Source organism: Megalobrama amblycephala, linkage group LG4, assembly GCF_018812025.1.
Source record: "Megalobrama amblycephala isolate DHTTF-2021 linkage group LG4, ASM1881202v1, whole genome shotgun sequence".
NCBI lineage: Eukaryota > Metazoa > Chordata > Actinopteri > Cypriniformes > Xenocyprididae > Megalobrama > Megalobrama amblycephala.
Window position 1 is genome coordinate 48,961,314 of NC_063047.1, and position 14,557 is coordinate 48,975,870.

A 14,557-nucleotide genomic window follows, 5' to 3' on the forward strand; every position below is an offset into this window, starting at 1 on the left:
AACTTTAAAATATTCCACACGACCACTGGTTTGCATGACAATTCCTTTATTTTCAATCATATTTTATACAGTAGTGTAGCATATTTTGTCATTAATACATATTGCCTACATTTAAGCTTGTTTTTTACATCTAATATTTGTTAAACATTTAGATGTAATTCAAGTGTAATCGACGAGTTGTCCCGTTTCCACCATAAAGGCACTGAATCTCTTGCCAGAGATGGCTCTCGTTCGGCAGGAGAACTGCTAACTTCAGACCGCTGCCCTTCGTTTCACTCGTAGCCAAAAAACGCTGCGACTGACTCAACCTGTCCGTAAGTAATCAGTGTACAATTCTGAGAACATATTTCAACATCCTAAGTATTTATATTCTGTATATTTTTGAATAAAATCTAAATTTTATGCAAGGCATCACATTTCCATCATGCAAAAAGACATGACACTCATTTAGGTGGCTCACATCACACCCCTGCATGTTGCTTTGCATAAAATTAAACAATATACAGAACAATAATGAATTTTTAGATAAAACAAAATGTACACAAACCTGTATTTTACCGAAGACATGCACCAATTTGACAGAGCTGCACTGCTCTCTCCTGAAGAGGACGCAAAAAGCCCACGATAAATAACTCAACCCCTGGGTTATGTCATGTCTGGCCCAGGATCTGGGTAACAAAAACTACCCAAACACTGGAAAAATAACCCCCCAAAAAAGTGACCCAAATGGCTCAACCCAGGACTTGTTTTTTTTTTTTTTTTTTTTCTACGCAAGATTTATGTAAGCTTTATTTTGAGGATTTAATAATTCATACAATTCAATAAATGGTTACTGTTGTTGAACCATGCCTTTCTGTACCAACCCAGGTTTGACACATTCATGGTTTCTTTTTCCAATGTGGTGTAGTGAAAGCAGGATTAATAATGTACAGGACCAATCATGAGTGACTAAAGCCATTTCACCAGCACAGTTCTGTTGTAAATACTGAGAAATGTTTTTTAATCAAAATACTACTACTTTACTCAACATGTTCGGTTTCAATACTTTAAAATTCTTTTAAACAAAGAAATGTTCTGGACAGAAACTTAGTAAGATCGATAAGATTCTGCACACTAACTAATCAAATAAGCAACTGTGTGACATTGACCATGTAAACTCCATAATACCAAAGGGTTGTTCCTTGTTTCCAATAAATCACACAACATGCTCCCTCCCTCCTTCCATCCATATTTTTTAAAAGACCTAATTTAACAAAGAAAAGCCAAAGCATTTTCTTTTCACATGTATACAGTCATAGAAGCATTTGCAAAAGCAGATCAAGTTTTAATTTTCAAAGAAAAAAGGTCTTAGCATTTTAGACACACCTCTTCAACACCACAAAAGAGAACAACTCAAACAACATTTACAAAGTCTTGCATATTATATCAAGGTGAATTTGAATGCCACAAGTCACAGCCACACATCAAAGTAACAAAAAACAAATCTGAATACAAGAATACTAAATTGTTTACCAATATAAACATCTAGGCCCCTACAACGGTATCAAACTAAAGGCCACTTTTAAACAACAAACTTGTTTTTGGTTATGGAGTTGCTCTTAGTTGCAGTGTCTGCATGGGCTTGATATCCAATGACAAGTTTCTGTGGGAGTCCAAGACTTTCTTTATACTTTTGACTGAAAGAGAAGCAACATGAGAAAAGTGAATAACTTGTAGAGCAGACAAGTCTTCTTAGGAACCTACACTTTATAAAAAAAATATATAATAATAAAAAATAAAAAAAAAAGTTATTTGTTGGCATCTATGGTTCCATATAGAACCTTTAACATCCATGGAACCTTATTAATAAAAAATAAAAATAGATGTTTCAAAAGTGTTTTTTTTTTAAGAGTGTAAAGGACTTTGGAATGTCAACAAAAAACAATGTTTGGAATGTCACCAAAAAAAGTGTTTATCATCATACAAAATGCTACCAAGTCACACCACTTTTTGTCTCACTCCACTGACTGCCAGTTACTGCCCACATCAGGTTCACAGGGTTCCTACACGTTTTCAATTTCAAAATTCCATACTTTTCCATACTCAAATTTCCAAACCTCTCAGTTTTCTCAGCCCCTATTTAACAAACAGTTAATTATATAGCATTATATCTGGTATATAGTACAATCATCTGTAAATATTTTCTCAGGAACTTTTCTATTGGTTTTCTCAATGTGATAACGTGCTTACATAAGAAACCCAAAACGCTTTATAACTTAGGCTGAAACGATTAGTCAACATTAGACAACGTGGCCTATAAAAATTGTGGACAAATATTTTTGTTTTTGAATAGTCGTTTTAACTCGTATGACCTATTTTTAGGGCCTGCAATAATGCAGTTTGACCAGCGGGGTGCTGTAACGCAACTGTAGTCTAATAATCGATCAAACATACTGATTAATCAGTGAAATAATCATCGATTGGTCGATTAACTGTTCTAATAATCATTAGATTACTCGCTTATCAAAAATAATTGTTTTTTGCAGCCCTATTTATAACCTGTACATATTCACCTCTGACACATCAATTTGATACTGTAATGTGTTGCTGGTTTGAGTGATTAGTAAAGTTAAAAATGAGACTGGCTTATAGTAAAGACAAATAGTTTTGAATAATGAATACGTGTGCCTTGAATTCATTCAGTTGTTTGAGAATCACTAAATGTTTGCCATGAAATCACTCTGCTTGTTTGATTTATTTTTAGAAATTCTTAATTCTCTATTTCAGGAAGCTGAATAGGGGAAATAGTCTGGAAACAAATATTTTTTCATACTGTGTTTTCCCTTTTCCATACTTTTCCAGACCTGGAAAAATACAAAAATTCCATACTTTTCCAAAATGCGTAGGAACCCTGGGTTCATGATGTGTTGGTGGAGAACAGCAAACAGATCTCCACTCTTACAGTGGCAAATGTTTACTCCTGATTTCTGTAGTCAAGCAAGGAGTGCTTCACAAGGCAAGTATTAGGGCTGGAATTAAAATATTGATTTCTCAATTTTAATCGGTTCTCATTTTGATGAGCCAATATCGATTCTTAAATATCAAGAATCAATCTTTTAGTCTATGCTGTAGAGCTGCACGATTGATCACAATCTCGATTCAAACACCTACGCGATCCTATTCCTAAATGACAATAATTCACTTGTGTCTATTAAACCTGCGTTGTTGCTGCCACTGACCCAGAGAAAGCAGTTACGTATAGGTATGAAACTGCCTTACAGCCTTTTCAACATCACAGTATGATTATATCTGTTACAAATATTTAATTATTACAGAAGAACTGGGATAAAAGTATATTCAGATATAAATTCTGATGTCTACAGAAATGATCCAAATAGAGCAGATCCCCTTTTGAAAATAACTTGACGCTGCAAAAATATTGTATCAATTACATTACGCCAATAGGTGGACACAAGTGGACAAAAAAAAAAAAAGTAGGTCATTGAATCAATTCATTTAAGAGATTCGTTAAACACTGATTCATCCAGTATTGAAACGAGTGAAGTCTTTGAGTTATTGAATCATTCATTCAAAACGATTTTTAAAATATAATTTATTCAAATTAATTAATTTTTTAAATAGACTGTAGCAATAAAAAAAATTCAGAACCTCTAGTAAAATTACATGTTATTTTGTTTAATTGTCCGTTCATAATCAGAGAATTGTGATCTCTATTTGAAACAAGAAAATCGTGATTCTCAATTTATCCAGAATCGTGCAGCTTTTTTAAAATTTTTTTATGTATGAACAAAACTTTATAGTGTGCCTCCCATCCTATAAATCACAATTAGCTTTGTTACTTCTAATACGAAAGTCTCAGCTTCCAAATTGTCATTATTACAAAATTTTAACAATAAATACCATTTTAGTGCCCTTTAATGTGGCGTGACAATTCAAGAGAAGAGGCAGAGCAGAGCACACTGACCTGATCATATCTTCTACTTTACTACTAGTTATAACACAAACTTGAATGAACATCAGAAGTAGGGTTAGGAACCGAGAACCGGTTCTCATCCGGAACCGGAACCGTGCAAGATTTCTAAGTTTCGGTTCAGAAAACGGTTCTGGTGTGATGGGTGGGCGAAGTGTGGGGAGCGTATCCTTTCATAGAGATGTCTCACATCATGAATATTATAGCAATGAATGCACTGAAAAGCCCTTGCACTACTCTATACGTCAGATTTCAATAATGTAGAGAGAGAGAGAGAGAGAGAGAGAGAGAGAGAGAGAACAAAGCTGCACGATTAATCTTTAAAAGATCACGTTCTCGATTTCATCACCCACATGATCTAATTCCTAAATGACAACGATTCACCCGTATATTAAACCTTTGACAAAAATAAAATCGTGACATTCAAATCTGCGTTCGCGCTGCCGTTGATGTCGCCGAGAGTTGTCATGTGTATTCTCTATAAACAGCTTCACAAACAGTCTTTTCAAACGCACAGTATCATTATTTCTGTGTGACAAATATTCCAATTATAACAGAAGTATACAAAAGTTTATTATTCAGATAGAAGCGCTGATATTACCGATCAAAATATAATTACCTTCTGAAAGTATCTAAACTTCAAATAACGACTGTATCGAATGCACCGTTACGCCACTAGGTGGCAACAAAATTACTATTAAAAATGTGTCTATCAGTGAATCATTCTTTCAGAAACAAGTCTTTATGAATCTAACTTAGAAAAATATTCTGTTTCACCTGTCAGGATCTTACATGTGTGTTCAAACATCTAATTTGTGGTAACACTTTACAATAAGGTTCATTTATGAACCAACCATGAGTAATACATTTGTTACTGTATTTGTTAATCTTTGTTAATGTTAGTTAATAAAAATACAGCTGTTCATAGTTTGATCACAGTGCATTAACTAATGTTAACATACAACTCTTGATTTTAATAATTTATTAGTAAATGTTGAAATTAACATTAACAAAGATTAATAAATGCTGTAGAAATGCAGTTCATTATTAATTCATGTTAATGTAGTTAACTTGTTAACTAATGAACCTTATTGTAAAATGTTAGCAAATATGAGATTAGCAGTCTGTTAAACTCACTTTACAAGTATATTAAACATGTTAATTAAACACTTTTATTAAACAAGTATAATAGAAATGTTTAATTATTTTAATGGAACCGGAATCGGAACTGGAAAATTTCTTATGATTCCCATCCCTAATCAGAAGGTATGTTGAAAGATTCAGTACAACTGAAATCTGTATCATGTCTCATGTAATCGCTCAATCAGTGTTTCATCCACAGAAAGACGTGATTGTGAAAAATGTCACGTTGCATGTACCTCAGAAAACCCATTCAATGTCCGTAAACTCATTAGTGAGCAAGAAAAAATAACTTAAATTAAGGAGAATTGTGCTAAATATATGCACCATTGCATATTCATTGCATTTTACTTAAACTGGAACAGGACTGTAAAATAAAGTGCTACCGAAACACAAACAAATAACAATGTAGAAAGCTTTGAAGCTGCACTGAAACTGTAATTTTGACCTTCAACCGTTTGGAGGCCATTGAAGTCCACTATATGGAGAAAAATCCTGGAATGTTTTCATCAAAAACCTTAATTTCTTTTCGAATGAAGAGAGAAGGACATGAACATCTTGGATGACATGGGGGTGAGTAAATTATCAGGAAATTTTAATTTGAAAGTGAACTAATCCTTTAAATGCAACTACCCTATACAAATTAGTTAATTTTACCCTTTAATATTAATGTTCTAACTGCATTAGTTGGCAAATTTTCCTCAAGGAAAAAATGTCTCATGTACTGTACCCTGATACTCGATATTTAACCTAATTGAATTCAAAATTGAATCTAATTGCGAAATATGAAATGTTTCTCAATACCCAACCCCAGTATGTGCCTTAATAATAAACCCTAATCTGCTTTGACTGTCAAACAATTTCAGGATAAAACCTTTATATTTAGTAGATAATGTTTTAAAACAAATACTGCGTTTACTTCAGATTCAGATTATTGTGAATCTTGCAGCTGTACAGTATATCCTAGCAGCAAAAGACTGCAGGCTGTTCTCCATCCATCTGATATGATGGATAATTAGCTTCATTAGGTTGCTAGGCACAAATTCCTTTCCCATGATCATTAATGTTTACAGCACCATGAGTGGTCTTATATCTGGCTCTGCCTGACATCCAAAAGACGTTCAAATCAATGAAATCACAAACACTCACAATATAATATGCCAGATGTAAGCACTCATTCATAGGGAAGCTTGGTTCTGCCATGGAATAAAACTTTTTTTAATCCCACAATTCTGACTTTTTATTCTGAGTGTGTGTCACAATTCAGACTTTGAAACTTGTTTTCCCTCAAAATTGCAGGATAATAAACAATTCCGGGGGGTGGGGGGAGTCTGAATTTTGAGATGAAAAAAGCTGCGAGATAAAAAGGTCGCAATTACCCTTTGAGTTTTTTTATTCTGTGGCAGAAACAAGCTTCCATACATTCATTCATATTGTCTGAAATAACAAGTAAACAAAGCAGAAGTGTTGGCCATAAAAAGCAGGATTTAACAGCTAATGCTTATGTTTATAAAGAAATAAAAGCATGCTTACCCAATATATGTAACGGTCTCACAGTTCTCAGCATTTGAGGTCCAGATGGCAATTTTGTCCCCTTTGGCACGGATATTGATTACACTTCCACAGATATCCCGACTGAAGGAGCCAAAGCCCTCTCCAATAAGACACAACATCTGCCACGAGAACAAATATATAGTCAGCATACATTTTGCTGTAGTTTAAGCTTTAACAAAAGCATCTCCCTGAACATAAAGTAATAAACATTTTGGAGTGTATTCACACACACAAAGATAGGTTCTGATCATTTATAATCAGAAAGAAAGGAGATAATGTTAACTTTTTCCAACAGACAATCTACTGTAAACAGACAATTAAAACCAAAGGTTAAATAAAGCAAGCAAATATATTGTCTCTGACCGTTTCCAGCCAGAACCGGTCAAGTTCAGTGTGTCTATGCTGCTTGGCTAGAGTAATCAACCAGCGGCCACCACATTTATTACTCCTGTCTTCCCACATGGGCTCTATGCCATCCTGTAAAGCAACAAAGAAAATGCTTTACAAAGAGTCAATTATCCATAGGCCAATTACTGTTCTCGAGAGTAAAGAATTCAGTTCACAAAGATGTTCCATCTATTGTTATGCAGCCCTAGCACATTAACAGAAATAAATGTAGACAGCTGTGTCGAATGGTAAATAATACTTTAGTCATTAACGGGAAAGTTATACTCAATGTTAAAAAAAGAAAAAAGCAATAAGAAGCAAGTTCACCTTGAACAAAGAGTAGTCACAGCCAGAGGACAGTTTGCTTGGCAGCTGTATGTTGTTGTATAATCTGAAACAGTTGAAAGTTAATCAGAAAAACATATTGCAGACAAACACATTAATATTTAGTGGAATTCAAATGTAAGAGTTTTGTCTGTCAAGTGTGGAGGTTGAGGCCTTCCGGTTAAGTAACACCTAGGCTCTTAGGATTATAAATCACAGCAATTATATCTACTAGGGCTGAACGATTTGGGAAAAATACGCAATTGGAATTTCTCTGATGAAAACTGTGATTTAAAATGTGATATTTTTTTCCCCAAGAGCTCCAGCTTTGCTGTGGTTATTTGAAAGACTGCATAATTTGGCCAGAAGGTCATATTGCAATTATCATCATATAATGTACAAGTACACACTACTAAATGTTTCCCTATAGGGCTGTCACTATCGATGTAAATAATAAAAATAGAATGTAAAGACAACATTCTTTTCATTTTAAGGAAAGGAAAATATTTAGTTAAATCCTAAGTCTTTAAAATGATCAAAATACATGCAGCATAACGTGGCAATAACGATCAAATCGAAATATCTGACGAGTAATACATCTTATGACATTATTGCATAACACTGGTAAAATGAATAACATTACATTATGTAATAGTATTTGCTTGCCCAGACTGCCCACTCAGCTGTTTTATGTAAGCAATAAGGTACGAGAGGCTGTGCTGTATCGTGAATAAGTCACGGCTGAAGGGCGTTGTTAGGCACAATATGAAGTGGAGTGCCTGCAACCCCTTCAGCCGTGGCTTATTCACGATACAGCACTAGCCAACAGTACCTTATTGCTTTTATAAATCAGTTATCACACAATACAAATATTAAAGCCAAGAATATGTAACAATGCAACTTCCAACTGAAAACCTTCCTTCCGCCTTAAAAAAAAAAAAAAAAAAAAAAAAAAAGTTCCTGACCGTGAACAGCAACAGAAGTTACATTATTATACCATTAGATGGCAGCAAAGATGGTCTTTATGAGTGTGTCAGTCAGTAGCGAAGACTTTTACATTGAAAAGACTGAATTGTTGTGAACACGGAACAAGATGCAACTGACAAATGCTTTGACTAGTGCTGTCAGTCTCGGGAAACCCCTTAACTGTTAAAAGGACAAGATATCGCAGCGGACATTTAAACAGGACAATTAGGACTGACCTGAAGAAAAATGCTAAGTCTGAATGCAGGTAATAAACTCGCTCATTCGATCTCTTTCTCACAACACTCTTCTACATAACACTTCAATGAACAATAGCAATTGAAAACATACAGTTTACGTTGCTAAAGTGGTTGCTAAGGGTGTTGTGTAGTGATACACAGAACCGTTGGTTGAAGCGGTCATAGTCGTGTTTTATCGTGAATAAAACAGCTATTGACCAATCAGAATCAAGGACAGGAACTAACCATTTTATAAATTGAAATAAAATGTGTATGCAATTCCTGATAAAGTGATTTGAACTGAGATATATGATAAACCTTCAAAATCCCATAATGCTGCTGCTTAGACACCCATCCAGATAAAGACTAACAAGTATACACTACCAAATGAAAGGTTTTTTTTTTTTTTTTTTTTTTTTAAAGGCGAGACACCCCAAGTGAATAGGGTATAATAAAAAAAAAAAAAATAAAAAAAAAAGAATATCACCATACTTCCCCAGCTGATTGATTACATTAAAAATTGCGAACTTTTTTGTATTACAAGTTTTCTGAAATGTTGATTAAATATGCAAATGAGGCATTATCTGAATAAATGTGCTAATTTGCATAAATTTCTACAAAAATCTGAATATTTGATGAAGTCAGGTTCAAAGTTTGTTTAATTTTTTTTTTTTTTTTACATTACATTCAAAGGTTTTTACAGAGGGAATTTTAGATATCCATTTTTATCACACACATAAATCAGAAAATACTATCAACGGTCAGAAAAAAAATTAATCAAAAATTTTTTTAAGGAATAAATTGTATAAAATCAAGCAAATTATACATCAACAAATCCCTCTGTAAAACCCTTCAGAAGATAGATAGATAGAAATAAAACTGGTGTATGTTTGGTGTATGTAAGTTCTGCTGAAGTGGAGATTTCTGACTCAGGAGAAAAAACTCATTTTGAGAAATCGGCCTTCAAAAGATATTTACTGTAATTGAAATCTACCGACGCAAATAGATAGAGTGCTATTGTGTATTTGGGATGTTTTCTTTCCACAAGTCTGAAAAAACATTATGAAAAGCCAAAAAGTGCAAAATCTCAAAATTGACAGGTGCATGAAAAAACAGTGTTTTTGCCTGTAGTGTCCCCCCTTAAAGAGTGTTCACTATAGGACTGTCACTATTGATGTAAATAATGAAAATAGAATGTAAAGACAACATAGTTTGCTTTGCATTTTAAGGAAAGGAAAATATTTAGTTAAATCCTAACTTTTTAAAATGACTTAAAATACATACATCAATGTGGCAATGATCAGATCGAAATATATGACAAGTAATGCATCTTATGACATTATTGCATAACACTGATAAAATTAATCACATTATATTATGTAATAATATTTGGTTGCCCAGACTGCCCACTCTGCTGTTTTATATTGCAATAAAATATGCATGCGATTCCCGAGAATGTGATTTGAACTGCAATACATGATAAACATTCAACATCCCATAATGCTGCTACTTAGACACCAGATAAACACACAGACCGATAAAAAACACGAACAAATACACAGTCTGCTACCATATGAAAGATGTTTTTATAAGAGCTTGCTTTGCATTTTAAGGAAAGAAAATATTTAGTTAAATCCTAAGCCTTTAAAAATAACTAAAATACAAAACATAATAATGTAGCAATAATGATCAGATAAAAAAATAAATCAGATTAAAAAAAAATCTGACGAGTAACATCTTATGATAATATTGCATAATACTGTTAAAATTAGTAACATTACATAATAGTATTTGGTTACCCAGACTGCCCACTCAGCTGTTTTATATTGCAATAAGTTATGCAACTTCCAAGAATCGTCATTGAAAACTGTTGATATTTGAAATCAAACAAATACACACCGCTTCATTGCTCTGCCCCCAAAATACACAATGCAAGAGGATGTCTCTTTAATGCTTCACGAAAAATAAAGCAAAGATGACAAGAACGACAAGGAAGCACAAAAAAAATAACATACAGTACACAGGAGAAAGTACAAGCAAGAGTTGGTTGTTAGTCGCCAGCAGCACAGCAGCTCCAGACAAACAATGACACCTAAAACTAATGTTACTCGCATACAGGGCAGAAATAACGAAACCTGAAAGCCCATTTTCAGACCTTTCCACTTAGGGATTTTCAGCACTGGAAAGCTTTACTAATATTAACGTGGGTCCTAACAGTAGCCCCTCACTGCACAACACGAGATCCAGGTTCCCAATACAAGCGGTGGAGACGGGTAAGTTTAGGGATATGTAAAGTGGGAGGAGTTTGGAACCAACCTTGCCCCATGGATCTCATGTTCTGCAATGAGGACCATCTCGGCCCTAATGCTCTTGCCTTAAAAACGCCAGGACATTACACATAATAAAATGCCAGGATGTAAGCAGTGAACTCTATTAAAAAACCCATAATGAACTTACTATGCAGTGTCTGGCCGAAACTTGGGTCCACAAACCTCATATGTGAAATTCACCACTTCCAATATTTTGTCGATTATTAGAAATGTGTAAATTGTAACGGAGGAATTTTTAAAGGGGTAATTCACTGCTGGCAAAATGGGCTTTCAAAAAAAGAAGGAAAAACAAAACAAAAAAAAAGTGCTACCTGGCTAGATAAAACAGAATAAAGGCTATTGTCTTCTCTTTTGCCAAACAGGTAGGAAAACTTCACACCCATAACACACTGGGCATGTTGACCAGAGTCAAATGCTGTAATCACACCATAACCAGTGTTGGGGGCAATGCATTACAAGAAAAACATTTTGCAGATGGAGTTGACAAACACCTTAATATTTAGTGGAATTCAAATGTTAAGAGTTTAATCTGTCAAGTGTGGCGGTTGAGGCCTTCCGTTGAAGAACCACCTAAGCTCTTAGGATTATAATCACAGCAATTATAACTACTAGGGCTGAACGATTTGGGGAAAATATGTAATTGTGATTTCTCTGATGAAAACTGATTTAAAATTACTTGGAAAAAAAATAAAAAATTATATATATATATATATATATATATATATATATATATATATATATATATATATATATATATATATATATACATATATACACATATACATATATACACACACACATATATATACACACACATATACACATATATATATACACATATATATATACACACACATATATATATATATATATATATATATATATATATATATATAAGTTTATACTTTGGGTATAAACATGTCTACGGTAGCAATAGAGTAAATCACCTTTTGTAAGTGTTTTGACACTTATTCAAGAGATTAATAAAAAAAAACTGATTCATCCAATTCATCTTTATGATTGAGACATTGACTCCATTCAAAAAAAATGTGTTCAAATTGCTATTTTTACATTTTGTCAGAACCTCTAATAAATTACATGTCATTTTGGTTAGCGGTCTAGTGTTTTTCCTCAGAATCGTGGGAGACTCACGATCTCCATTTTAAAACACACACACAAAAAAAAAAATCTCAATTTATCGATAATCATGCAGCTATAGTTTCCAGTGAAGAAGCCAGAGTGTTGTAGGCAGTGGCTAAAGGCTGCAAAGAAACATAAAAATGAAAACCTCGGTTTGTGTAGTCAACATTTCAAACTAGATGACCACACACAGTGTGTTTTAGGGAGGGAAAAACTGAAAGAAACTGCTGTCCTGTCATCAAAACACCATCGCGTACAGGTAAGAAAGCTGTTGACAGTGTTCATTTTTACCATAATGCTGTTTGAAGAGTAGACAAATTATGATACAATTTTCAGCGATAAACTTAACCATACAATAACGGCTTTGTTAATAACCAAATTGAAATTCACCAAAAATATTCTCGTCGCTTTATAATATTAATATTGAACCACTGCACTCACATAAACTGATTTAAATATGTTTTTAGTACATTAACGGATCTTGAGAGTGGAAATGTCATTGCTGGCTATGAAGGCCTCACTGAGCCATTGGATTTCATCAAAAATATCTTAATTTGCATTCCAAAGATTAACAAAGGTCTTACGGGTGTGGAACGGCATGAGTGCGAGTAATAAGTGACAGAATTTTCATTTTTGGGTGAACTAACCCTTTAATTGGAAACTTTTCTACCCTATAAGGGGCCACAAAAATTGAGAACCAAGTGGACTTTTTTTTTTTTTTAGTCCAGTTGCTTACAACTGACCGTGACCGCGAACTTACGCCCAGAAGTCCTCAACTGTGTCGAACTTGGTGATGAGCCTTAGATTGTCTTGCCACATTTTGCTCTTATCGTGCTTGTAGAACCAAAGACCCCATCTACACACAGTACACAAACAAGAACAAGAGCAGAGCGATCAGACATGGCAGAGAAAATGGCGGTACGCTCGAGTCTCAACCGATTTTTTAACGTCATCAGCCTCAACACACCTGTTTTGTAAAGGGTGCTTCATGCAAGGGTCCTTCAAAATGTTTGTTTCAAACTTCTTTTTCTCCACCTTCCTCCTCGTCACTTTATCAATCTGGTAAAAATGTAAAAATAAATGATCGTCGTGGCACAACATTATGAAAATGCCAGTCGTGCTTGACGCCGTTCAACTTTTGGGGTGAAATCGCTTCAGTAAATGAACAAATGTCTTTACAGGTTATTTCAGGCGCAACAACACACGTTATTAGATTAACAAATGTGTAAACGGTGAAATTAGTACTTTAATTACATTTCGGAGACCATATACTCACCAGCTGCACAGCGCACGACGCCATTTCAACCCTGTAACGCGCGAGACTGATTGAGAGCTTCCCGCCCAGCGCGCGCATTTATAAATTCAGAGTCTTAAAGGGTTAGTTCACCCAAAAATGAAAATTCTGTCATTTATTGCTCACCCTCATGCCGTTCCTCACCCGTTAGACCTTCGTTCATCTTCGGAACACAAATTAAGATATTTTAGTTGAAATCCGATGGCTCCGTGAGGCCTGCATAGGGAGCAATGACATTTCCTCTCTCAAGATCCATTAATGTACTAAAAACAAATTTAAATCAGTTCATGTGAGTACAGTGGTTCAATATTAATATTATAAAGCGATGAGAATATTTTTGGTGCACCAAAAACAAACAAAATAACGACTTATTTAGTGATGGCCGATTTCAAAACACTGCTTCATGAAGCTTCGGAGCATTATGAATCTTTTGTGTCGAATCAGCGGTTCGGAGCGCCAAAGTCACGTGATTTCAGCAGTTTGGCGGTTTGACACGCAATCTGAATCATGATTCGACACGCTGATTCATTGTGCTCCGAATCTTCCTGAAGCAGTGTTTTGAAATAAGTCCATTACTTTATTTAGTTTTGTTGGCGCACCAAAAAAAAATGTGTTGCTTTATAATATTAATATTGAACCACTGTACTCACATGAACCGATTTAAATATGTTTTTAGTACATTTATGGATCTTGAGAGAGGGAGTGTCATTGCTCCTCACGGAGCCATCGGATTTCAACTAAAATATCTTAATTTGTGTTCCGAAGATTAACGAAGGTCTTACGGGTGTGGAACGGCATGAGGGTAAGTAATAAATGACAGAATTTTCATTTTTGGGTGAACTAACCCTTTAAAATTATGATTTTGACAGGACAACAATTTTGACATTACCTTTTGGCCATTTAGTAGCCATTAAATAAAATAAAATAAATTAAATTAATTAATTAAATTAAAAAAATAATAATAATAGTAATAAAAATTTTTAAACGTTACTTGTTGCTTTTCTAAAAACCTATGGCAGGTGAAGTTGTGGGACATGCTTTGTCTCATGCTTCGATCAGTGATGGGATGGTTTGGTAATATTTCAAGGTGAAATGAGTTTGTGACATCCAATGCAGTACGTTCATCTCACCAGCAGAGGTCTCTGTCACCTGCTTAATGAAATGGACTCTAAAACGCAACACAATTCAATATTCACACAATTTAATATTTATTCAA

At 34.3% G+C, this 14,557-nt stretch overlaps 1 protein-coding gene across 3 annotated transcripts; it reads right to left on the reverse strand.

Annotated features, from left to right (window-relative positions):
* Nucleotides 1-29: 29 nt before the first annotated feature.
* Nucleotides 30-13,465, reverse strand: eif4e1b (eukaryotic translation initiation factor 4E family member 1B). Of its 3 annotated transcripts, XM_048189730.1 has the most exons (8): nt 13,324-13,465; nt 13,015-13,106; nt 12,808-12,903; nt 7,379-7,442; nt 7,028-7,141; nt 6,644-6,783; nt 548-599; nt 30-308 (listed from the first exon to the last, which is right to left on the reverse strand). In XM_048189730.1, exons 1-8 carry the CDS (start codon nt 13,399-13,401, stop codon nt 273-275), a joined length of 672 nt encoding a protein of 223 aa, XP_048045687.1. In that variant the 5' UTR covers nt 13,402-13,465; the 3' UTR covers nt 30-272. The 3 variants fall into 3 exon arrangements, with proteins under 3 accessions (XP_048045687.1, XP_048045686.1, XP_048045688.1); XM_048189729.1 differs by lacking the exons at nt 30-308; nt 548-599 and adding an exon at nt 1,304-1,676 and having other exon boundaries at nt 13,324-13,462; XM_048189731.1 differs by lacking the exons at nt 30-308; nt 548-599; nt 12,808-12,903 and adding an exon at nt 1,304-1,676.
* Between the last annotated feature and the right edge of the window lie 1,092 nt (nt 13,466-14,557).